The sequence below is a fragment of the Eriocheir sinensis genome, chromosome 41 (assembly GCF_024679095.1).
Source record: "Eriocheir sinensis breed Jianghai 21 chromosome 41, ASM2467909v1, whole genome shotgun sequence".
Lineage (NCBI taxonomy): Eukaryota > Metazoa > Arthropoda > Malacostraca > Decapoda > Varunidae > Eriocheir > Eriocheir sinensis.
Genome location: NC_066549.1, coordinates 3,564,214 through 3,591,713, shown reverse-complemented (window position 1 = coordinate 3,591,713; position 27,500 = coordinate 3,564,214). Strand labels below are relative to the sequence as shown.

The following is a 27,500-nucleotide window of genomic DNA, read 5'->3' as shown; positions in this document are numbered from 1 at the left end:
CTCTCTCTCTCTCTCTCTCTCTCTCTCTCTCTCTCTCTCTCTCTCTCTCTCTCTCTCTCTCTCTCTCTCTCTCTCTCTCTCTCTCTCTCTCTCTCTCTCTCTCTCTCTCTCTCTCTCTCTCTCTCTCTCTCTCTCTCCTCTCTCTCTCTTTAATTTTTATGCCACTAAGTTAAGGATTATGTATATCTTGTTTGCTCTCCCTTACGTCCTCTTCTTCCTCCTCCTCCTCTTCTTCCTCTTCTTCCTCCTCCTACATTACTTCCTTTTACTCGTTACAAACTTATTACACTTCCTTCTCCACTCCCCTTCCCATTTCTCTTTATTCATATTTTATTTTGCTCCTACGTATTTCCATTTCCTCCACTTTTGGGTCTTTATTTCCTATCCTCACTGCTCTTGCCATTCCCTTGTTCAATCTGCTTTTCCACCTGCAATGCTTCCCCGGGGTTTTTTTCTTCCTCCTGAGCCCTCCTGCTTGTGCTCCTCTCATATTGCATCCGTATTTTCGCATCTTCCAAGGTTCCTGTTGTTAAAACGTTGCCTTTTTCAATATTATATGCTGAGAGAGAGAGAGAGAGAGAGAGAGAGAGATACATAGACACACAGAGAGACAGGCAGAGGCACACACACATATACACACAAGTTGACAGGCAAGAAAACAAATACTAACTAGATAGATAAGAAGAAAGTTAAACAAAAAGAACCTAGACTTAAAAAGGAGAAGACGAAGACAACCTGATAGAAATAATGAAAAAAAACGGAAATAATCGCACGATTTCGGATTTTTTTTTACGTGTTTATCTTCTTTCTCCTCCTCTTCATCATCATCATTTTCCTTATTCTTCTCTTCTTCCTCCTCATCTTCCTCTGCCTTCTTCGTCTGCTTCGTATTCACCTCCTAATCCTTCTATTTCCTTCTATTCCCCTTCTCTTCTTCACTTCTTTCATCCTCTCCCTCCTTTATTCTCCAGCTTTCCTCTCATTTCAAACGTTCCCGAACCCTTCTATCTTCTATCGCATAAGCTCGCAAAGCTTCTTCCATGTGTTGTTGTTGCCGTTCTGTCGAGTGCAGGGCCGCCTCTCGTTCGCCAACCCCTCGCCTCCACGTAGCAACCAAGGCGAGGTTACGTGGGTCGCCCTGTTATGAGCAAGGTAATGAGAGGGGGAAAGGGGTACCTGCGACCTCCCTACCTTCCTCTGATTACTTTCGATACAAATATCCTTTAATTACGCCCACACGGAAAGAGAAAGAGAGAGAGAGAGAGAGAGAGAGAGAGAGAGAGAGAGAGAGAAGGGGGTCCATATGTATTCAACATCTTCGTTCCCGAGCACTCCAAGACATGTTTATCGCTGTGTCATCAGAAACTCATTTTCGGACAAAGGAGAAAAGTAAGCGCCATTAAGGAAAATGAAATAGGTGACCAGCATTCCTGAACACCTCGTTTTGTTTCTTCATGCTAATTTCGCTTTCTCTTCCATTTCCTTTTGTTTTTACTCGTCCAATGTTCTGCACCCTAATCCTTTTTTTCTCCTCCCTCTCTTTTTCTCTGTCACACTTTTTTCTCTGCCCACCAATAAAGTTCTATTCAATATGCACTCTTTATTCTATCACCTGTTCCTTTTTGCTGCCTCCCTAAACTATTTTCTGTTTTTTTTCTCACTATTTTCCTGTATCGTATTGTCTTTCTACTAGGTACGCTCTCTCCCCTCTTTCTCTGCTCCTCCCCTTCTTTCATTCCCACATTTTTCACTCTATATAACTCCCGTTCTTTCTGTCCTGCTCCTTCCCTTCCCCTTCGAAGCAAGGAAATGTTGACATAACATCCTCCAGAGTAACTTCTCTTTCGAACTTCCCTTTCTGTTCCCTTCACCCCTTTGCCAATTCCTGCAGACTCTTCTCTCTTCCGAAATTCTTGACCTTCCCTCAGGAACACTTGCTCTCTCGCTCTATATACCTCTCTCCTCCTCGTTCTCATTCTCCTCTCTCCTCCTCCTCCTCCACGACTTCCTTCTCTTCTTCCTCTTCCTCTCTTTCCAAAACCATTTTATTATTTTATTTCTACTCCTTTCTCTACTTATCTCTCTTATTATTCTTTTCCTATCCATTTTCCTGTGCCTTTCATACATTTTTTCTCCATTTTACCACTTCCTCTTCGTTCTTCTCCTCCTTTTCTTACTTTTCCATTTTTTTCCTTCTCTTTTTTCTTATATGTTTCCTCCTTTACGTTTTCCTCATCCTCCTTTGTTTGCTTCTTCCTTTCTCTCTACATAAACCTTTCTACTTTTCTTCTTCTTCACCTTCCTCTTCCTCGTTCTTTTACTCATCTTTCTCCTCCTCATCTTCCTCCCCGTTATGCGCCTACATCGTCTTCTCTTCAATCTTCCTGTTCTCCTCGTCCTTCCTTTTCTTCCTATTCCCTTCTTCCCCTCTTGCACCCTCTCCTTCTTCTATTCTCCTGCGTTTCTTTCATTTCAGACATTCCCGAACCCTCCCATCTTCTCTCGACTCTCTCTCTCTCTCTTGCTCTTTTTCACCCTACCCTTCTCTCACTGCCAGACTCTCACACTAGTTTTATAAAGTGGGAAGTTCATCCGCTTGCAACGTTCGCCACAGCACTTGTCCCTTCCCTCCTTTTTCCCCACAAGCCAGAGCCCACACCTCATAAAAACTCCTCTGCAACCGGCCTCCGTCTTTTGGCCTCAGGGTGTAGAGAGGAGAGGCGGTGGCAGGGAAAGGAAGGGTCATAACAAAAGTGATTATGGCGGGCTGAGACAGAAGGCGCAAGGACAATGGGTGTCGGGTATGTGAAACGTGTCTGGCGTACACCGCAGAGTTTTATTATATTTTTTTCTCGATTATGTAAGACGGGGAGAGAGGGAGACAGACACGTACACGCAGACACACACACACATACACACACACACACACACACACACACACACACACATTCATACGCCTACATACACACGCAAACACACACATACACACACAAACAAACACACTCACCGAGGCATACTCCCGCTGTGCAGTTCACCGTCCCATGACCATCGCATCAGCGTGTTAAGCCAGGTGCCTGAGTGGCCAACTGGCACTCCACGAAAGCTCCCCATCACTCCTAAACTCCCACAAGCAGTCCAGTCACACCCATCAGCCCCCCTCCCCCTTTTTCCTTTTGTTTATTTACTTGTTTATAATATTTTTGCTAACCTAACGGCTGTCAAGACCTAAATATTATATACAGTATAGTATGATCATTACACACGCACTCTCTCTCTCTCTCTCTCTCTCTCTCTCTCTCTCTCTCTCTCTCTCTCTCTCTCTCTCTCTCTCTCTCTCTCTCTCTCTCTCTCTCTCTCTCTCTCTCTCTCTCTCTCTCTCTCTCTCTCTCTCTCTCTCTCTCTCTCTCTCTCTCTCTCTCTCTCTCTCTCTCTCTCTCTCTCTCTCTCTCTCTCTCTCTCTCTCACACACACACACACACACACACACACACACACATTAACACTAACACACACACACAGAGAAGATGGACAGGCTGAAAGGCACAAAAGACCCAGACAGACAATGAACCACACATCTCTGGAAAAACTGAGAATACACACGCACGCAAGCATGCATTTACGTCCCCTCTCCCCCTCCCCTCCACACAAACAAACACACACACTCACACACAGGGAGTTCTGTAGTGCAGATGTTAGCACGCTCGCCTCACAACCGAGGACTCGCGGGTTTGATTCCCGGGCAGAGTTGAGGTGGATGAGCAGTTTTGTTAAATCAGTGTCCCCTGGTAACTCAACTGGAAATAGGTAACGGGTGTCAGCTGGGTGTTGTGTCCTCCTGCCTGAGTGTGAATCCGAGGTACCTGCCGCTCCCAAAGATCCGTCACCAGTGTTTCAAAGCTTATTCGGGGAGTGTACTGGTTAGGGCTCGCGAGTACAGAGCGTGATCAGGCCTTGGTGAATGAATTACACTTAGATACTTGCACAGAGAGGCTGTCTCTACCACCTACAACACAAACTGATAACAAGTAAATAAGCTTTGATAAATGACGAGAAAAAACAAAGTGAAAGTGTGTCTCAAATTTGGCATTTAGCATTTTTTTTCTTTCCCGACGATGGTGGCGAGGTTAGTCCAGAATGTGATAAGGTTGATCATTAATATTTCCAAAGACAGCGGCGTGAGGCACGGAGGAAAATTGGGTGTTTTCGCTTTTTGCTCGCCTGTCCCCGCCGCATAAAAAAGAGCAAACACTTTTACAGTGAACACCTAAAGTTAGCAATGTTTGTTTGGAGTAAATCTTCCTCATCATACACTTTGTGAGAAAGCAACGAAAAAGTTACAGAAATGATAATATTTCATGAATAAACTTCTTTATAAATAGATAGTGCTTGGGATGACAGAGGAAAAAAATATTTAAACAATTAAAACTTTAACAGAGGGAAAACTTATCCGTTTATGTTTTTAATCCTCGAGTTTTGGAACTTAAAAAAAAAAGATTATATTAACAGATAATCAAGCATTTTATCAAGGGAGGATATATACCAGGGGCTGCGTGGCCTCGCTCGCTCTCCTACGCCGTCCCAAGGAGTTCCTCCGAGCAAGTCTCCACGAAGCGACATTTCCAACATGACCTACGGCTATGCAAGATCCATCGACTTGCACTAGCCACGAGAGGCCCTCTTTGCCTCATCCACCTTATCTTACAGAAATACCAGGAAAGTAGGGTCTACTTTTTTATACGTTACACTCTCTATACTGATCAAAGATACCGAGTCAGTGTCGCAGAATACTAGTCGATCGAACACAAAGTCATTCTAGCCAAATCCCACGATTCTAGGAAATCGCGTATTACCAAATGAGTTGGTTCACCTCTTTGTCACTATTTACCAAGGCTTCTAAGCTATGAAGTAGAATCAGGAGTACAAGCAACTTAAACTTCTGAAGCCTTGTCCTACTGCACAGGTGTCATCAACGCCATATGTGCTGGGACAATCCGCAACAGTCTGGGGCAAACCACGCCACGAGGTTATTTGAAACTTTCCAAGGTCTTGAGGTCCTCACCACTCGCGGCAGTTGCTACAGTGCTGCCGTTCCCCTTTCCAGATAGTGATAACCGGCTCCCTTTTCTAGTCTGTGAGAAATGGTATCAGGCTGTCATAAGGCAGTCAGGACCGTATTCAACCCATGGATCATGGTTGTATCTCTATCTTTCAGTATTTGCACTGATTTTACAAACTGATGTTTCAAGCTGTCATTTTCACTCATAGACCTTGCCATAGTCTTTCTGACCTCCTCAAGAGAGGGATGATTTCTTTAATGGCTAGGTCAGCATCCCCAACTGTTGGGAGTTGACCGCTTGGGGGATGTCTGAGCCCTATGGTCATCAATGTCTAACACGAGACAAATATATGCCGTGCAGAGACTGGTCACCTGAAAGGGAGACTCGGAGTAGAGTTTTTTTTTCAGGGCTCGGTAAGTAGGTCGGAGGATATTGTCATTGAAATGAATCAACATCTTCAGCGAGACTTCTGACAGGATAAGGAAAGCATCTGTGGCAGACAGATTACATGACCTAGCACTATATTGATTCCGATTCCAAGTAAGCTTGGCAGCGCGACTCGTCTCGGTATTCTCCAGCGTCTTCCCAGAGGCTAAACCACTCCTTGGCCTCGGGGGGACGCCAATGCTCTCCTTTGCAGCTTAGAGAGTATCATGTTTGAGGGTGTTCCACAGCTCTATTGGTTTATCAGTGTGGTTGAGAACATTGAATCAGTTTCAGATTGTCAGTGAATATGGACATACGGTAAGCTGCACACGGCCTCGGTGCTCATCTCCGCTCCACTGGCCATTGATCGAGTCTGTGGGGGACAAAAGTCTACAACCCCGAAACACAGGGCCAATATGTCATCCGGGCTACAACAGTTTACTTTACCCAGGTTTCCTCAGACGAGCATTTATATAACCTCCTGAAAGGAAGAATAAATAACTCGGTGGGATGCATGCCGATCGAGCAGAACCTTGGACATTAAACCCTCGCCCGCTGAGTCGTAATAAGTTATAATGATTAATAACAAATACTGAAAATAAGTAACAGGTAAGGAATAAACAACTACATCGCTGAAAACAAGAAACAATTAATATCGAGGCCAAATTTATTCGTTAATATCAAAGCGGTGAGATAAGAAAGCAACATACAAATCTGTGTTGGTAAATATCCGAAAAAAAAGAATAATATCGAAGCAAAATTTATTCAAGTTTGTATTAAAGTGGTCGGCGCCAGAGAGAGCATTGGCACGGCCCGTCTCCTTGCTGGCAGGCTGGTGCTGTAAACCGCTTTATTGTTATCGACGTGGTGGTAGTGTTGCGGCGGTGGTGCTGGTGCTCTTGGAAGTGGTTATTATGGTGCTTGTGACTGTGGTGATGATGGTGAATTTGACAGTGGCAGTAGTGGTGCTGCGTTACTTCAAACAAGCCCTTATATGGTTTGGTAATGTTTAGGGTGTTGTAGTGCGGTGTTAGGTGGCAATGAGGTGTCGTCAGCAGCAGTGAAAGCGGTGAGGTTCCGTTCCCTCGTGTCGGCGATGATTGGGTGGTGACATGGCTGGTGTGTTGCGGGGCCTTGGTGTGTTGGTGTGCGGTCTGGTGGTGATGAGTGTTTTTATTTTTTTTTTTTTTTTACGTTGTTGCCCATTGCGCCGATGCGGCGGGCCAGTGGGGCCTTCTTCCAGGTGGGGCCTGATGGTCGGCCAGCTTCTGCCCAGCGCAGGGCGAGTGTTTATATTTATAGTGCGCCATCTGCATTTGGCTCATGCCCCCCACTCGTACTTGATTGATTCGCTCGGACGGCTTCTAGAGTTGGGGTTGATGGGTGGTCTTCAGGAGCATGTGGGTAGTTAAGCCACCGGCGGTGACCAAAAAAAAATCCGGAGGTAGAGGATTTCGAACCCGCGTCGTCCATCACGCGGCGAATGTGGGTCCAGTACGCTATCACTTCGGCCACCGCCTACCCTGTGGTGAGCTATTGTGTAGTGGTGCGCGATTTATGTGTATGGCTTTGTGGAATGGTGAGTTGTGATGTACTTTGATGTGGTAATGTATGCTGTGCGGTGTGGCCCGGTGTAAGGAGACCTGAAATTGTGAGACCTGATGTAGTGTGGCGTTGGTAATGTGAAGTGTTGTTTGGCGATATGTTCAAGGGTGGAATATCGTATGGTATTGTATATGGTTAAGTGTGGTGAGGTCTTGTATTTCCATAGTATGCTGCGGTAAGTAAATGCATGTGGTTAAGTAGTGTGGAGTGAGATATAGAGTGACTGCTGATTATAATTGTGGCTGTATGCATGGCTGTGTTAGTCGTGATTGTGATTATGAAGAGTTCCTTTGTCGTAGTAAATGTGAGAAGAGGGATTATGGTAAAAGTGTGGTAGCATCTGTAGCAAATATGACGTTGGTGATAGCTGTCGGGATATATATATGGTAAGGGACGTATTTGGGGTGGTAGAAAAGGGGGGGGGGGGTTATGGTGGTGGTGGAAGGCTGTCGTGATCTTATGTTCCTTTATTTTGTAGTCTTGATGATTATAATGGATTTAGTTTTCGTTGTTGCAGTGTGTGTGTGTGTGTGAGTGCGTGTGCGTGTGCGTGTACGTGCGTGTGTGTGTTAAAGTTACCCAGTTTCATTAATAGTCCATGCTGTTCTCTTCCCCTTCCTTTGTCACATTATTTCTGCTCCTCCTTTCCTCCCTTCTTTCTTTATTACATGCTTCCTTCCTTCCTTCCTCCCTCCCTTCCTTCCTTCCTTCCTTCCTTTCTTCCATTCCTTCTTTACATCTTCCCCTACTCATGCAATAATTCTCGCTCTCGCTCTCGCTCTCGCTCTCGCTCTCTCTCTCTCTCTCTCTCTCTCTCTCTCTCTCTCTCTCTCTCTCTCTCTCTCTCTCTCTCTCTCTCTCATCCAGTCTCCTAGCATTCCAAAGAACTCTTACGTGTCCCTCCCCCGGCTCCCTCTCTCCTCATTTTTCTCTTTCATCTTAAATTATATCCCGCCCCCTTTCCGCTTGTTTCTCACCGTCTTCCTCTAATGTCTTGTTACCTCCACCTCTTGCCCTCCTTCTTCTCCTCCTCCTCCTCCTCCACGTTGACTAATGACATTTTCTTCCATTCCCTTCTTCCCTTTCTTCGTTTCGCTCTTTGTCCTGTACGGTAAAAGTAGCGAAAATATAACATCATGATTCACGGGACTTCCTCATTACCTCTGCTCTCTTTCTCTCTGCTCTCTCTGCTCTCTCTGCTCTCTCTCTCTCTCTCTCTCTCTCTCTCTCTCTCTCTCTCTCTCTCTCTCCATTGCACTTTGTAGCTTTTCATCGTTGGCCATGAGTGAGCAGGTTGGGAGGGGGGGGGGGTGTAATCTACCTAAGTGTGGAAGCCCATTAGTAGCTGCCCTTTGATAACCAGGGCCATGAGGACCCAAGTGTCAGAAGGAGGGCACGAGGGAGATGCCTATTGTGACCCGCGTGGCTTAGCGTTAAGGCGGCGGGGTCGGTAAGGACATGGAGCCGCTTGAGGGGCCGTTCGGCAGAGGGGATGGCGTCGGTTTCTGTGTTCCATGCGTTAAGTATTCAGCGGGAATCCTCCGACTTTAGGGATACCTCGGCTGATGTACGCGCGTGTTATGCTTGTGAGACTGAGATACATGTAGGGAGGGGTTGCTCTCTCTCTCCCTCTCTCTCTCTCTCTCTCTCTCTCTCTCTCTCTCTCTCTCTCTCTCTCTCTCTCTCTCTCTCTCTCTCTCTCTCTCTCTCTCTCTCTCTCTCTCTCTCTCTCTCTCTCTCTCTCTCTCTCTCTCTCTCTCTCTCTCTCTCTCTCTCTCTCTCTCTCTCTCTCTCTGTGTTTGTCTATGTCTGCTTCTCTTTCTCTTGTGTGTGTGTGTGTGTGTGTGTGTGTGTGTGTGTGTGTGTGTGTGTGTGTGTGTGTGTGTGTGTGTGTGTGCTATAACAAAATACTCACTAAAACTAATATGACGAAACCTCATCCGTAATAGAGCAGTTAATTTCGTAATATTACACGCTAACTATCTTTGTGAACTCTAATGAACTGCAAATAATATCACGGAAACTGCCTCAATAAATATTATGCGCGTTTCGGCTCCAATAACTCGGCTACAAGGAAGTCGTGTAGTTACATCAGAACTCCTTCAAGTTAGGTCAAGTTGGGAGAGGCGAGTCCCGCATCCTGGGAGCCGGGAAGCTGAGGAGGGAGAGGGAAGTCAAGGGTCTGAGAGGCTAATCAATGATATGCTTGCTCATATTACTGTTGTTGTTTACATAGAAATATTTCAATACTTATGGTAATAGTAAAAAAAAATGATAAGAGAGAGAGAGAGAGAGAGAGAGAAAGTAAAGCGAAATCTTGGAATGCAAATGGTGGATGTAATAATGCTCAAAAATTCTTGTCCTGAGCCGAAGTTTCTAATCCAGATGTCGTGAATTGTCCTCGCTTGGAAATTTATCGGCGCAGGAATGCACGAGGTCACGATATACAGCATTTTGCGAGAATTATGAGCGTCTCGTGTTTCCACCCCGAGATGCTCTGTGATGCGCTGCTCCCTAAGTGTTTTGTGAATGGGCAGTTTCTTCAGTTAGGCATATACGAGGAATGTTAATTTTCTCGGGGTTGTTCATAAAGGCGATTTTCCTTCTGCTTGGAAATGAGGGTTACAAATATAATGATAAAAGGAAATAGGTGAGAGACAGAGATTTTCATTTGATTATATTTTTTTAATATTTCATCATTATCATTATCATTATCATTATTATTATTATTATTATTATTATTATTATTATTATTATTATTATTATTATTATTATTATTATTATTATTATTATTATTATTATTATTATTATTATTATTATTATTATTATTCATATCATTAGATTGATATCATTATTGTTACCTTTTATTATCGTTATAATTATTATCATGATTGTTATTATTCGTCATTAGAATTTTACTGCTGTCACCATTTTAATATCTTTTGCAGACTTTTAACGACATTAGACCTACAAAGGAGCTTCCTTGTTCAGCTTATTAAACCCTTAAAAGGGGCAGCTCGTTACCGACGCAATGAAAAAAAAAAAAAATAAATAAATCTGCAGCCGAACAGATTTCGAAAATAATGCATTAAGAAAACCCAAATTAGGCAAGTGATGTTTATCCGATGCAGGTAATCGGCTACACATTACACTGAACTTAGAATGATAAATATCTGAAGCTTACTGTAGACATTCCATAGAAATTATATCCTTTGAGTAAGGGTTAGTGTAGGTGTCTGCCTCCCTACTATCTGACATCCGTGAGAGATTACTGGACACCTGCCTGGACTGGATATCGGCCACACGTTTTGATCGAGATCGGGACCCACACCAGCCTTGCAGTGCAGTGCGCCAGGCAGACTCTCGAGCGGCAATTATTCCGGGAAGCCGAGATGTCCCGGCCAGCACGTTAATGGCGCCTCGCAAATTGCAAGTGTGTGCGTGTGTGTGTGTGTGTGTGTGTTTGTGTGAATGCACCGGTGTGTGGCGGGGCTATTATGTCAGCCTGCAACGTTCGTGTGTGTGTGTGTGTGTGTGTGTGTGTGTGTGTGTGTGTGTGTGTGTGTGTGTGTGTGTACAGATAGATAGACATGAATAGATAGAGAGATAAATAGATAAATATAGAGATTATTAGACAGATAGATGTATAGTTATAAAGTCAAAACTATTTATTTATTCATTTATTTATTTATGCACCTACTCATCAATTTATTCTTGGCATCGAACATAAATATTTCTCTATAAAAAAAAGCCCGATACACACCAAGCCCAATTACTTTTTTTATTTTATTTTTATCGAGGGAAGAGCCATCGCGAATGACTTTTTAATACCGATAAATATAAAACTCAGCTCTTTCCGCTTCCTGAATATTGACAAAATTTTACTCCGGCCTCGTTTTTTCTACACTGCTGGAATGGGAGTGTTTGGTACGTTAGAAGATCAGTTAATCCCCTTTAGTTTAATGTATAGATACATGTTTAGGTAAATGAATACACCTATTGTTTTGTTTGCTTCTGTCCCTCTGTGAATATTTATCAATTTAATTTTGTCTTCGTCGGGTTGGACTGGGTAGTTAATATTGAATCCGGTACCGAAAATATCGATACTTCAAAAAACTTTGGTGCCGGCAGAACTGGTACCGGTACTGATAGAAGCCAGTAGGTGGGCCTCGCGACGCGGCGAAGCCTTAATGGATCAGTATCGCTAGGCGCCCGGAACCACATGTTAATCATTTTGTGTGTGTGCTCTTGTGACACGATATATTTTGCTACAACACCGTATTATGGCCTCAGTAGTCTGTCTCTCCTGGTGTACCACGTGTTTTATGCAGTCTTGTTGACCCAGTTAATAATTCATGTAAAATCACCAAACTTTGGAAAGCAAATTGGACTCGTGGCTGCGCTCCCCTAACTGTTCAGCACCGTGCATGCAAACACGGGCGCGAAGCCGTGTTTGCATCATCAATATGTGATTGATAAAACCTATCAATAAGTCTACGTATCTATATTAAAACCTATCAGTAAGTCTACGTATCTATATTAAAACCTATCAGTAAGTCTACGTATCTATATTAAAACCTATCAGTAAGTCTACGTATCTATATTAAAACCTATCAGTAAGTCTACGTATCTATATTAAAACCTATCAGTAAGTCAACGTATCTATATTAAAACCTATCAGTAAGTCTACGTATCTATGTTAAAACCTATCAGTAAGTCTACGTATCTATATTATAACCTATCAATAAGTTTACGTATCTATATCAATATCTGTCTTTCCATTCAGCGATGTAAATATTCCGTAAACATCTGAATTTCATCTCGCCATCTGGGGAGCGACTTTTCATTATGTCATTTAAAGTATACAAGAATAATATGCCACTAGTTTTGTCCATCTGGTGTCTTCTCTCCTACATATGTTTCTTGGCCGTTGTCCGCTCTTGATTTCTATTGCTGACTTATGTCTGTCTGTCTGTATTGTTGCGGGTATATATGTATTTTTGTACGTATGTATGTAGGTAGGTAGTTGGGTAGGTAGATAGGTATGGTTGTATGATGTATGTGTGGTACGTATGGCTTGCGATACTTCCTCTAATATAAAGAAAAAAAATCAACCTCTTCTCGCCCCTGGTATTGAAGGCTATTCCCCCCATGGTGCAATGCTATCCCCTCCTCCTTTGTGGTCGCCTGTCTACTGCTCCTTCCCAGCCACTCACTCACCGGCCCTCGAGGGTTTACACTGAGCGCTACAAAGGGGAGATTGTGTGTGCCCGGCGTCATCCTCACGGTCAGGTTATTTATTTACGGAAAGGAAAGAGGCGGACGGTAAAGAGTATAATAGTATGCCCGCACCACGCTGCTCCTATAGAAGAAAACAGGGATATGATAAGAAAGGACGGTAATCAAATTTAGTCCCATCGATCTGTTTTTCTATAATTTCCGTATGTCGTTTAGCTTTTATGGGCTACAGATATTTACGTATAAGTCTATAATGCACGATTTTCTGTGATCGCCGTAGTTCGCTTTGGACTGCAGCAATTTGTATCTATATCCGTTATGCATAATATTTGTCATCATACTGAACTAAGATGTGACTGATGATATGTCTGTTTAGCTATCATACCAACGGAGAGGGAGGGAAGAGTAGAGAGTAGACAGATCACATTGAGGAGGAGTTGATGCTGTGCCGAGGGAGATGTTTTTTTAGTGGAAGAAACGGGAAACAACGTGATAGAGATAGATCGTTTCTAGACTCTAGCAGCATAAGATAATAGAATAGAAGAGGAGTTGAAATTCTGCCCTGAGATAAAAAAAATTTAGTGGAAGAGACGGGAGACAACGTTGATACATACTTAGTTTATAGACACGGGTAACATAGGATATGCTACAGGCACAAGGGGCAATGCGACAGTGATAAGCATCGAGGACATTTGGATCTAAGGTGTATGCCCTTAACTCTACCTTTTTCCATCCCTGCTTTGGTTCCCATCAGAGCAGCGTTGCAAAATTGTCGTACTCTGAGCACTGGATTTATCATTTTTAGGCTCCAAGACTGTCGTAACCCCACAAATAACGATAAAAAAATAAAGTTATCGTTGCAACTGCTAAATATTGATGGTTTTCGTTTTTTCTGCTCTATATATCGTTCAGAAAGTACGGAAATGTAATGTGCTGAGTACTATAGTTTGGCAACGCTGCGTCAGAGGCTCAAGGACCACCAATACGACCGAGATGACCACTGAAGCCACACGCATATAGCCCCGACTTAATATTTTTCCTACCCCTGCTTTTGGTTCCAGTCATATACTCAAAGGACAATGAGACGCGGGTAGGAAGACCAAGACCGCGCGCAGCTTAAGCGTATGCCCCGAACACAGCCTTTTCCCATCCCTGCTCTTGAAGTACGCCGCGCCCCTCAGTAAACCCCCCTTCACTCCTCCTCCCGGACAGTCACTTCTAGGCTGCCACGCGTCACGCTAATGAGGACCGCCCGAGGGGAAGCGAGCATACGTACCAAGTTTCTCCTGTGTTGGGGATACTCTTTTTCAGGAGACGCGGCGAGGAAAGAAAATGTATAGAAAATGGTTGCGATAGATAGGTTCTTAAAGGACATGGGTGAGTTTCCAGGCACGTATGCGTTTATATATGTATGTATGTATGAATGTAGGTATGTATGTATTGATTCTTCTGTATCTGCCATTAAAGAGAGCAGTTTCAGAATGATCAAAACTTGCTTTCCGTCTTTGCTTTTCGAATACCGAAGATGTTTTCAGTTTTTTTGTTACCTTGTTGGGTTTGTGTAGACTAAGGTTCTTTGTAGTGACAGCTTTGGTATATTGTGTCTTTTTGTTATTCTATGTTACCCGTACCTATAAACTAAGTATCTATCATCGTTGTCTCCCGTCTCTTCCACTCTCTGGGCAGAATATCAACTCCTCTTCTATTCTATTATCTTATGCTACTAGAGTCTATAAACGATCTATCTCTATCACGTTGTTTCCTGTTTCTTCCACTAAAAACATCTCCCTCGGCACAGCATCAACTCCTCCTCAACGTGATCTGTCTACACTCTGCTCTTCCCTCCCTGCCCGTCGCTTGCAGGCTCCCTCGCGTCACAAGCTGAAGGCCACTTCCCGGGGATTGTGTGCACCCAGAGCCTCCTCGAGGGTGCTCCTGTTAGCGTTTCTTCGGTAAATAGATGCGTCGAAGGAAAAACAAGCTTCGGTATACGAAAAATGTATATAGGAAAGCCTTCGCCACACCGCTCTCCAAGACAAGGACAGAGAGCGAGGTCAATGTCCGGCTGAACGTAGTTGTATTTTTTATTCATGAATTGATTTTGATATCTTTTAATATGAAGTGCGGCCCCCTGTATTTGTACCTGTCATTAGTGGTTGGTTTTCTTTTCATACTTATACGTAGCTGTGACACCTATGAATTTCTGTATGCTTATCTATCTATCTGTCTGTCTATATATCTATCTATCTATCTGCCTATGCCTGTCTATCTATTTATCTATGTATGTATGTATGAAGGTATGTATGTAGTCTATCTATCTATCTATCTATATATCTATCTATATGTCAGTCTACCTCTTTATCTACCTATCTAATGGTATAGTGTCTATCTGTGTCTGTCTGTCTGTTTGTCTGTGTCTGTACGTATGAATGTATAGTATGCATGTGTGTGTGTATGTATGTACGTATGCATTTTCTTACGTATGTATGTAGGTAGGTAGTGGGCAGGTACGTAGGGAGGTATGCGTGTATGTATGTATGTGTGTAACGTATGTAAGTAGGGAGGAGTGTATACATGTGTGTGTGTGTGTGTGTGTGTGTGTGTGTGTGTGTGTGTGTGTGTATGCACGTATAGATATATGTATTAATGAAAATAAAAAAAGTATCTAGTCGACCACTAAAGGACATTTCCACAGTCATCATCACAGTCATCATCACAGTCATCATCCTTTGACTCGCCTAACTTAGCTTCACGAAATACAGAAACAATCATTCTGGTACTTTCTTTAAGCAGCAAAACCTCGAGTAGGTGCGCATTCGTCGTGCTCAGAAGACTCGGTTACTCGTTTGAAAACTACCATTATAATACCGTCATTTTTTTTTTTTTTTTTTACAGCAAAGGAGACAGCTCAAGGGCACAAAAAAGTAAACATTAATAAAAAAAAGCCCGCTACTCGCTGGTTTCGTTATTCCTTGGAACCGCCGGAAAAGCAATGGTGATACTTTCTTTAATCCGGGTAAAACCATCTATGAATATCCTTGCTTAGCGGAGCCATCTAGCATTCAATACCTATAAACGCTGCCGCCCCGCACCCCTGCCACCCGCCCCACGACCCAGCTCTCTGCCCCACTTCCTCTTTGTGAGCCACAATACACTTTACTCCCTCCCATTTACTCCACTAAAGGGTTCTGTCCCTTTTAGTCCGGCCATCAGGCCTCTGAGACCTTTTCAATGGCGCGGCACTTTAAAGCCGGTGGAAACGAAAGAGGCGAAAATGGTTCCTCTTACCGACTCGTCGCCACCAGCCAAAAGGCATTCGAGCCTCACTTCTCGCCATTAATCCACAACAAGGAATGCAAGCAGCCGCGGAACCATTTGGCCGCCGCCGCCGTTTGGCACGATGACGTATTCCGGCGCGGCAGGTCCAGCCACGCCGCCTTTAGGAAAGAACCCTACAAGTCCAGCACGGGAAGATTCGCTTTGCCGTTTCTTCTCAAATAATTTAATTTGCCCGCCGTACTTCCATCTCCCCGATTAAATAACGCCTGATGACTAGATGGCGTCTGTAGCATTAAATTTAGTTGTGATATCTTCGAAATATCGAATCATTATATAAATACTTTTGTATTTATTACCGTATAAATCAGCTTATTTTTGTATACCTATTTATATTTATTTCCCTGCCTAAATATATTTGCCTACTACTCGCACGCACACAAACACAATACACACAAAACGCCCCCCTCCACCCCCCCCCCCACACACACACACGCATCAGAATGAAAAAAGATATATACAGGCGCTACATACCAAGCCCCTCGAGGGACTGCAAATTTCCCTGAGATCTGAAAACCTGAAAACAGTAAAGCCGCATTAATGAAGGAAAAACAGTTGTACCGCAATCAATGCTATTATTATTATTATTATTATTATTATCATTATTATTATTATTATTATTATTATTATTATTATTATTATTATTATTATTATTATTATTATTATTATTATTATTATTGTTACTATAATATTCCCTTCAGCTCAAATATTTCTTACTGGGCATAATAACGAGCTAATAAGGCAATTCCATATCAGTTCCGCTCATCACCGCTGGATGACCTGTGATTCTTGCCGGTGATGGGAATAAATTGTTTGACCATAAAGAGGCGCTGTAATTAATCGGTTAACAAAGCAAAATCTGGTGAGCTAGAACGACTCAACCGACCTGACTTCAAAGTGCTCTGGCTGCCCGACGGTGACCCTGCCTGTATATATGCGTTGGTCGATTAAATAGATAATGATGTTGCAAAAATAAGCCATTAATACAAGAGCACAATGTCGTTCGAATTGTTACGTATAATTGTGAATATATGGTATGTAGATAGATGATGAATGGATGTATTTAAACATTAATATTTTACAATTATTATTACTACTATGTTATAAGGTAATACCGCTTTTGTCATCGTAATGTGTGTGTGTGTGTGTGTGTTAGAGAGAGAGAGAGAGAGAGAGAGAGAGAGAGAGAGAGAGAGAGAGAGAGAGAGAGAGAGAGAGAGAGAGAGAGAGAGAGAGAGAGAGAGAGAGAGAGAGAGAGAGAGAGAGAGAGAGAGAGAATTATCGTACACCAAATATGGACTAAAACATCAATAAAAAAAAGATTAAACAGTAATTTGAGTAACAACAATCTAGTGGTCCGGTACATGTTATAGTTTCCTTCCTTCCTAGATTATGAGAGAAGTTCAACATTGTCACGATTCTTGGACACCTACCTCGAAATCCGTAACTTATCTAAAGAAGAGTAAGGAACAGCTTTCAGTCACGATACGTCATGAATACTTCAAACCTGAGCAACACCAGCAAGGCGTTCTTGAAGCATTCAGAGAAAAGAATTGGCATAAATAATTAAATATATGATGACAAGAGAGCGTATTAAAGGAAAGAAAGCACAAATGTTAAAATGTATTCCGGACGTATCCAGTACACTTTTTACATAGCTTTGGACTTTGCACTGACGATACATCTCATTGTTTTTGTCAGTTGATATATGTGTGTGTGTATGTGTGTGTGTGTGTGTGTGTGTGTGTGTGTGTGTGTGTGTGTGTGTGTGTGTGCTCGCGCTTTTGCTTGTTTGGGTCCGCCTTGGTACGTGTATGCGCATGATATCTAAAAAGCAAGTGTTCATAAATAGAAAGTAGCTACACATGTTATTGACAGTATCTGCAGTTAAAAAAAAAAAAATGTTTCACGTGGCATCCAACTCTTTTTTTTCCTTTTTTTCTCACTACGGTGCGCTTGTTGTGTGTTAACAAATGTGTGTGTGTGTGTGTGTGTGGTGGTGGTGGGGGGGGGGGGAAATCGATGAAGTGGCCGTCGATGCTCGCCTATGGCCAGCCACACCGCCTAGCCAAACACTCGGGCTGATAGCGTACACACCTTCGCCGATGACGCTGACGGGGAAAGTGTTGTTGCAGGTGATATACGGGAGTTTTTGTTTTTACTGCGGCTTTTCATGGTGCACTTTAAGGGTGATTGATGGTGCTTGTCTTGAATATGTAACGAGCGTGTGGCTAGAGTACACGAGCGGTTAGTACACACCTTTATGTTTTAATTAGCGAGATTATGAAAGTAATAACACTGTGGTCGCGTGCACCCACACACCCCTCCCCCTCACACACACGCACACACACACACACACACACACACACACACACACACGAAATAAGACAGACTGGTAGACAGAGCTAAGACTCATTGACTGACTGACTGACACTTACGCGACTGAGAGAGAGAGAGAGAGAGAGAGAGAGAGAGAGAGAGAGAGAGAGAGAGAGAGAGAGAGAGAGAGAGAGAGAGAGAGAGAGAGAGAGAGAGAGAGAGAGAGAGAGAGAGAGAGAGAGAGAGAGAGAGAGAGAGAGAGAGAGAGAGAGAGAGAGAGAGAGAGAGAGAGAGAGAGAGAGAGAGAATAGAGAGAGAAGAGAGAGAGAGAGAGAGAGAGAGAGAGAGAGAGAGAGAGAGAGAGAGAAAAGAAAGAAAGAAAATAAGAAGAAAAAAAATAAAAAGAAAGAAAGAAAGAAAGAAAGAAAGAAAGAAAGAAAGAAAGGAGAGAGATTCAATATAAATTCAGTAAAGGGATGGACGGCAAAGCGTGGCCCAAGGAGGTGTGAGGCTCGCTGCTGGTCCAGTCTGTATGCTTTAAGGGCGGGCCAGGGACGGAAGGAGTAGTGGGAGCCGCGGGAACCATGCAGGCACAGAAGTGGCCGGCAGGAAATGGTCGCCAGCCAATTTGAACGCACTCCTCCAATTAGAACGTGTGTCCATGAAAAAAAAAAAAATCTGCTGGTGGACTGATTTGATTAACATACCTTTTTTTTTTTACAGTAGAGGACGCAGCTTAGGTAATAAGAAATAAAGAAAATAGAAAAGCTCGCTACTCGTCGCTTATTTCTCACGCTAAGAATAAAACTGATTGAAAAAAAGTGAGAAAAAAAAGCAAAATTGATCTGAGGTGCGAAATAATGAATGTCATCAAAATATAGAATTGAGATTAATCCCTACTTTCCATTTTAGTATATCACATTTTTTTTTATTATTCCTGTTATTGTTGTCGCATTTTTATCATCTTAATTTCTCTTCTTTCCTCTCCTCTGTTTCTTCATCTTAATCTCCTTCTTCCTGTTCCTATTCTTATCCTTCTTCTTATTATTATTTATTTGCATCATCTATACTGCAGACTAGTTTCTTCTTGCACGAATATGATTTAACCCAGTAGCAGCGAAGGGCCAAATTTGTAACTTTACCGTGTACCAACAACGGGCCAAATTTTTGCCATGATGTAAACCCCAAAAATAAATAATGCATAAACTGATCACAAATGCGTTGATATGTATAATGAAATGGTTTGAGTGAGTGATGATTTTTTCTCATTTTTCTCGCTTAGAGGGGCCAAAGAAACATTATCCCCGCAGCTACTGGGTTAAAACGATACGTGTAAATCGGCGAACACGGTGTAACAGGAGCCGTGAGGGAGGTGCAGCGCGTGTGGACACATGCGCCTGATTCGCCCGATTTGTGGGGAGGGATAGGCTGGTCTTATTAAGGCTCTCCATCACAGAGACGACGCCGGGAATGGATGAGCGGCGGCGCACAGATGAGGGGAGGCGAGTAACTGAATAGACTTTATCATTTTGAGATTCGACAAAAGCGTTTAAGCACAGATAGAAAAGACTGGGCAAAGTAATAATGGTTACATGGTTATTGAATTCATCTCCGATACGTTCTGGCAACATTAACTACGGAAATAACCAAAGTCCGTGATATCAGCCCACCAGACTCACCCTACACATTCAAGGACCGTATAAATGTGGGAGCTAAAAATATGGAATAGGGTTAGAAAAGGGAAAGGAAGTGAGAGTTTGAGGGGAGGGGCGCTGGAATAAAGGTGAGGGATAAGGATGCTAGACTAGTTTCATGGGGCGGAGGATGCAAAGAATCACGAGCGTGGTTATTCATACTCTTCTTGACGCTGGGAAAGAATACGAGAAATTCCACAGCTGGGGATTGCGAGAAAAGGATACATGTTCTACCCTGATGCTCAGCTAACGCGTCCAGTACTATTGTTAGACTGCGTTGTTAATAACAGATCACGGGTGTGTTTCTTCTGCTATACTCTGAACGCTGTGAGTGTATTGTTGCGACGGATTATGTGGGTGTGTTGACCGTGTTACTCCCTACTATCCTATTCTCTAGTAATTGTAAAGGTAATGCTAAAAATAATGGTAAAGCTGTTATTGATAAGACCGAAAATAATAATAGAAATAATAATGCTAATAAAGAGACGGTGAAGAAGAAGAAAAAGAAGAAAAAAAAGAAAAAGAAGAAAAAGAAGAAGTAGAAGAAAAAGAAGAAGAAGAAGAAAAGAACAGGAAGAACAAGAAGAACAAGAACAAAAAGAACAAGAACAAGAACTAGAAGACAAGAAGAAGAAGGAAAAGATAAAAAGAAGAAGAAAAGATGACGAGGAAGAAAAAGAAGAAGAAAGAAGGAGAAGAAGAAGAAGACTAAGAACAAGAACAACAAGAACCATTCAGACGATGTGTTATATATCAACCTGTCTAAGTATGCAACCAATAATAACAATAACAAAATTAACAAAGAAAAAAAAAATATTCCAAGTTTTTTTCCGCTTCTTTTCCTTAAAAAAATACGATTATCACACCATCAGCAAACTATATAAAAACAACCGCAACAACACCAATAACAATGAGTCGCCGAAGAAAAAAATACCGCCAACTTGAAGGAGGAAAACCCACTGACAAAAATCACGGAGAGCAAAGAACAGTTGTATCGGGATGATGCGATGGGCAGACAGGCGGTCAGCAGAATGTGTGTTGAGGGGGCGGGACAAACACTGCAAGGGGAAAGGAATAGGAGTCCGGGAAATGGGAAAGGGAAAGAGAGGAGGAGGCTGAGGATGATGCGGTAAGGCTAGGATACACAAAGATGCGGGAGAGATGAAGAAAGGGACCGTTTGAAGGCGAGAGGCAAGAGAATCGGGACATTGTTAAAGCAAGGAAGGAAAGTAGGCGGGTAGGTATAGGAGTGTAGGAACCATGACGAGGCTGAGGGATAACTTTTCTGGGGAAGAGGAACAGGAGTGAAGGAGTGAGGAAAGGAGCGTGTGGATGTGAGAGACAAAAGACACTGGACAGAGTTAAAAGAAAAGAAAGGAAAATATAGGAAAGGAAACGAAAGGATAGGAGGGGAACGAAAAAGGAAAGAAGAGGAAAGGAAAGGAAAGGAAAGAAAAGCGAGCATGGGGAAAGGAAAGGGAAGAGAACGAAGAGAGGGAAGAAAAGGAAAGGAGAGGAAACGAAAGGAAAAGGAAAGGAAAGGAAAGGAAAGGTAACGAAAGCGAGTGTGTGGGAAGGGGCAAATGAATCATGGGAGGAAAGGAAAGGAAAGGAAAGGAAAGGAAAGGAAAGGAAAGGAAAGGAAAGGAAAGGAGAGAAAAGAAAAGGAAAGGAAAGGAAAGGAGAGGAAAGGAAAGCGAGTGTGTAAGAAAAGGCTAAGTAACCATGGGATCCTTGATGAACTAAGATTTCTGGGGTGCAGGAACAAGAGTGAGAAAGTGAGGAAAGAAGAACCATATCAACCGTAAGAATGTGGGAGGCAAAAAATTCTGGAACAGGGCTAAAGATGGGAAGGAAAGCGTGGGAATCATGGAAAAGCTGAGGGATTAGTTTTCTGGTCATCAGTCGATTGTGGCGATTAGGATGGAAGAGGGAGGAAGAGTAATGTGAGTTTGGGGGGGGGGGGAGGGAGGGGGGGAAGGCTCTTGAGAAGGAGGAGGAGGAGGAGTAAGAGAAGGAGAGAGAGAAGAGTGTGGAGGGTCTGAGGGGTGAGAGGTGCGGCGTGAAGGAATGGCTGCCTTGTCAGAGAAAGGGGAATTTGGGGAAGGTGGAGGAAGGACGAATCAAGGACGGTGAGAGGAAGGGATCTGGGGAAGGTTGAAGGAAGGAAAGACTGTGGATGGGTGTTGAGGGCAGTCGTGGGCGTTGAAGAGGACATATGAGTCATGGATGGTAGGAAGAAAGGGATCTGGGGAAGGTTGAGGAAAGAAAAACTGTGGGTTGGTGTAGAGGGCAGTCGTGGATGTTGAAGAGGATAAATGCATAAAAGATGGGGAGGAGGAGGAAAGGGATCTGGGAAGGTTGAAGGAAGGAAAGACTGTCGGTGTGTGTGTTAAGGACAGTCTTGGTGTTGAATCAAGGGTGGGGGAAGGTTGATGAAGGCAGGACTATAGGAGTGTATGGAGGGCAGTCTTGGTATGGTAAAGGACAAAGGACTCAAGGAAAGGTGCAAGGATGGAAGGAATGGGGGAGTTCTATTGAAAGAAGGGAGGTAAACGCTGCAAAGCTGACACACCCACATTTCATAGGCTTCCGTAAGAGTTTGGGAGCATTTCCACGGGTAGTTTAATGATCCTGGTAGTAGTTTAACCATATTTCTGTACCATAAACCTAAAGAAAACACTCCTGAGCACCCAAATCATCTCCATTGCGGCCTTTGAGTTGATGTGAGAGGCGGAGGCGTCTGGGAATACCGAGCTAAGATGGAAAGGGAGGGAGGGTTGGATCTGGCCGCTGACCATACCGTGTCCTGGCGCTCCTGTTTCCTGGCACAACATGTCCACTCAGGTGAAGTGCGCGAGATAAATTACGATACAACCCGTCAGGAGTGGCCGGTAAAAGAGAGAGAGAGAGAGAGAGAGAGAGAGAGAGAGAGAGAGAGAGAGAGAGAGAGAGAGAGAGAGAGAGAGAGAGAGAGAGAGAGAGAGAGAAAGAAAAAGAAAGAAAAAAGAAAAAATAAAGAAAAATGTAAGAAAAAGGAAAAAAAAAGACGAGAGAGAGAGAGAGAGAGAGAGAGAGAAAGCAAGTTCAAGTCTCTGATCAGATGAAATGACACCTCAAGTCAATTAAACGTTACATTATAGCGAAACTTCCTTAGAGCCAAGACTGGTATCTATAACGTCTTGCAAACCTTTAATCCATGAAATTAGATTAACTTTGTGATGAGAGACACCATAAGTATAGCAAGAACAAACTCCAGATGCTGTTTTAGTAAATTAGTTATATTGTTGCACGTAGCAGGCAGGGGAGGGAAGAGCGTGAGTGTGCTTATGGTCGGTAATGCCAGATGCTCCCACCCCTCACACCAACTACCTCCATGGCCAAAAAGGAGGTTAATCGAGTTCTAATGAGTGTGTTTTTAGGTTCACGGTACAGAAGAAGGCTCAGACTACCACCAGGGTCATAAAGCTACCCCTGGAAATGCTCTTAACTCTCACGAAAGCCAAGTAAATTACGTGTTGTTGGGCGCCGAAATGTTTAAGAATATGGCCCTATATACCGGTGGAGCGATGCAGCGAGGGGGAGGCAAGCATTCGCCACTAAGAGGGGGCTTCATGAACACGTTACCGGGTACTGCTGAAGCCGCCCTAATGCAAACCCAATTTACACCAACTTCCCCCGTACGATCTCACCTCAGTACGGCGCCCTCGTGCAAACTCGCCCTCACTCTGTTAGTGGAATGATAACCGAAACTGTTGAAGTATAATTTTGATATTGCCACGGCAGTTATATCATATTGCTTCACGGCTATCAGAAACAACTTATCGTTATGCAGATAATATGAAGCTGCTCAAGTCGACAAACAGGTTGAAAATTAATCAAAGATCATTTTACAAACAGATGCAAGACAAGATTTTCAAATTTTGAGTAGTGTATGAACCAAAACAAGTAAGGAATTCTAGATTTCTTAAGTTGTCGAGCTGATCTGGCAAAGAAACTCCGAATGGCTTTTGACTGAAGATTCATTTTGATGATTTCAGTAACTTATATAATGCAAATAAACGCTTGGTGCTTCTTTTAAGGTTCTTGCATTGATGTTGTTTGGGACTGAGTGTCTTCATACATAAGCTTCCCTAGGGTCTGAGAAGCTCACATAAGAATGAGTAGATCAACACGGGAGCTTAGGTTCAAAGGAGCTGCTTCGTACAGGCATACCTACCTCTTGCAGACTCCAAAGTTCTTATGTTCTTATGTTCTTAATAGCAAGCTTTCAGTTCACTCCTCGATATTATATTTTAAATTAATTATTAGTGTTTTATATAATGCAATAATTCCTTACCGCCTAGCAATTAATACGTTTTCCTTACTATTGGATTTGGTATGAAAGAGATAAACAAGACGAAAGTTAAATTTATTTCATTGCTTTACTTCCAGGCTTAAAAGAATCATTGAACTTTGTCGAAAGAGATGTGGCCCCTACTATCATTGTTCAGCTTATAACGACCAGGGAGCCAAAGTTTGTAATATATTGGCGGGCACGAAATAGTTTCCAGATATATATACCGAGTGTACTCTGCCAGCAGGCCAGAGGACGCAGAGAGCAAACAGTGGGGAGCAAAGCGGTGTACTATAATCTTGTTAAACTAAGTACGAAGGCTTATTATATTTGAGTTACCAGGGAATAGATTTTACATGACTTTAGTGCATGAAACACGTAGCTAACCAGTGTATATATGCGGCGAGAAGGCAGGACAAGGGCAAAACAAAGTATATATAAATAAACCCGCAACCCGTCGTTATCATTTCAACAAAACGACGAATATGCCATTAATACAAAGATCACATTTTCTTTAAAGGATGCCTCGATAAACCCATCTTGAACCTGGAAAGTATTGGTGCATGTGTTATACTTCTGCATGGTGGAAATTTAAGGCGATGTATACAATAAAGAGTATTCATTATGGAAACCAATAGCTCTCTGTACAATGACAAGAAGCGTATATCATCATAAGCATTATAAACATTCACCAATAGAAGAATATTACACTCATGCATAGATGACGGGAAAGGAAAAAAACACTATAAATATATCATTGGGTACAGCATCCTTTCCTATTTGTATTCGATATCTTTCTGTACAATGACACGAGGGATATGAATAGGCGTGTACATCTTCCTTACTGATATCAGAATCAAATCTGGAGGAGCGTTGTTGCTAGCGGAGGATGTAAGATGACAAGGGATTCATAAAAACGTCGGACTTGACAGGCAGCCAGCGGAATAGAGATGAGAGAAACTGGGTTAGCCTTTGTGCTGGAGTGAGGCAGACTGTGTTGGGGAGAGGAGTCATGTCAACCTGATGCTACCCGCCGCTTACTCATGAAAGAGAGTAAGTGAGTGAATAAGTTGCCTTCTGTCAGCTGCCTACTTGAGTGCGTCCAGTGAGTGAGTGAGTGAGTGAAAATTTGCTTTCACAGGAGCGGGATTTTTTTGGTTTTGTTTTATTTTTATTTGTCTTTGAGCTGCTTTCTTCAACATACAAAAAATCACTACTGTCCACTGGCAATTTAAATGTACGTTCTGTAAGTGAGCAATTGAATGGGAAATGAAAGCTATTCATTATCACTATTGTTAATATAACCACTAATAACATCATCATTAACATTATTGATATCATTCATAGGTACTATTAACATCATCATGACTTTTATTATTGTTGATGATGTTCGTGTTATTGTTTTCGTGGTTGAAATTATCGCTACAACATTTTTTCCACCGCCTATGAAAAATCTAAAGTGTTTGATTGCGTTGCCTTGTGTTCACAGTCCCAGTGGTGGCGGTGACGGGGCTGCGAGGCTCGTCCGCGGCGCTGCCCTGCGACGTGTCCCACCCCCCAGACGACTCCATCTACCTCATCCTGTGGTTCCGCGACCCCCTCACCACGCCCATCTACAGGTAAGCCTCCTTCCCTCACCCACCACCACACCACCTGTTCCCACGACAGGTGAGTTATGTATTTACGCGTCCGCGCGGCTGAGTGACTTCATGAAAAATTGAGTACTTTCCCTTGTGTGTTAGGTCTCTCTATTTCTCTCTCTCACTCACTCTCACTCACTTTCAGTCTCTTACTCTCTCTCTATGTTCCCTTCTGCTGTGTGTTTATCTCTCTCTCTCTCTCACTCTCACTCACTCACATTCTCACTCTTTCTCTCCACGTTTTGTTGTGTGTTTTTCCCTCTCACTTTCATATCACTCTCACTCTCCCACTCTCTATACGGTCGTTAGTGTGTTTATCTCCTTTTCTCTCTCTCAGTCTCTCTCACTCTTATCACACACTTACTCTCACTCTCTCACGTTCAAAGTGTTTCTCTCTCACTTTCACTCACTCTCCCTCTTTCTCTACATTTTCTTATTTGTTTCTCCTTCTCACTCCGCCTCACTCTCACTCTCATTTCACTCTCATCTAACTCCTACTTCCTTTACGTTCCCTTTTACAATTATGATTTTACTTTTTCACTCTTACTCTCTCACACACTCTCCCGTGACTGTCCTGCCGAACAAACATTAACACCTGAGCGGAAACATCAACAAGGTCATTCATTAAGGGTCATTTACTGCAGCACTGACCTGACTCCATAAATTTTAGAGGTCAGCCTGACTATATAACCCCCTCGACCATTAGTTTTTTTTTTTTTTTGCCAGGGTTTCATTTTTTTTTTTCACGACGTTTCCTCTCGGTTTTGGATTTTATTTTTCTTTGTCTTTCAGTTAACGTTTATTTGTGTTCCGTGTTTCCCGTTCTCCTTTAATTTACTTTTCCTAGAGTTCTTTTTTTGTGTTATTTTTCCTTCTTTTTCATTTCGCTTTCCGTTTTCTTTATTCTTATTTTCTTGTCTAGCTTTTGTTTCCCGCTTCCCATTTTCCGTTCACACGTAGATATAGATTCGATTTTTTCACTTTCCTTCGCCTTTTCATTTATTTAGTTTTCTGCAAAGTCTACTTCTTATTTTCTCTTTCTCGCTCCCTCTCTTTTAGCCTTTAACTTATGTACATTCTCATTTTTCCATTTTTCTCTAAACTCACATCATCATCTTTTTCCTTATAATTTTATCTCTTCTTTTTCCTTATAATTGTATCTCTTCTTTTTCCTTATAATTGTCTCTCTTCTCTTTCCTTATAGTTGACGTACCCATTCTTTTTTCTATCATTTTCTCCTCTATTCTTACATCCTAGCTGGTTCCGGAAACTATTTGGTCAACTCTTTTTATAGAAACCCTCAACACGCAAAGGCTTAGCATACATAACCAAAGTGAGATATCTCGCAAACAAAAATGGTATCCTAGTAACACGAATATAAGGACTGAATTGATCACCGAAAGCAATGTTCCCCGCAGTAACGTCCACTCTGCTCACGAATATCGCAGTATTAGAGAGAGTACGCCGCAAACCGGTGACAGTAGCAAATTAATTATAAATGTTATGGTCTTAATGAGTCGTGTGTGGGTTGGGGGGATTAGTGGGTGTGGAAGGAGGGGGGGAAGGGGGTTCTGTGTGGGTGGGGACAGGGGTTCTGCGTGTGTGTGTGTGTGTGTGTGTGTGTGTGTGTGTGTGTGTGTGTGTGTGTGTGTGTGTGTGTGTGTGTGTGTGTTTTAACTTTATTCCAACCCTCTTTCCCATCTTCCTTCTTTCACTCTTTCTTCATCTCCCTTCCTTTCTCTTTCCCCCTCTTTCCCTTCCTTCCCCTCTCCACCCTCTTTCCCTCCTTCCCTTTTACATTCTTCCCATCCCTCCTCCTTTCTCTCTTTCTCCCTCCCTCCCTTCCTCT

At 42.8% G+C, this 27,500-nt stretch overlaps 1 protein-coding gene across 1 annotated transcript in view; it reads left to right on the top strand.

Moving 5' to 3' along the window:
• The window catches only part of LOC127009513 (hemicentin-1-like), a 216,806-nt gene that overhangs the window by 24,508 nt on the left and 164,798 nt on the right, over window positions 1-27,500 (top strand). The window contains exon 2 of the mRNA XM_050882629.1: window positions 25,501-25,630. Coding sequence (XP_050738586.1) covers window positions 25,501-25,630 — 130 coding nt within the window. The remainder of the gene's footprint in view (window positions 1-25,500; window positions 25,631-27,500) is intronic.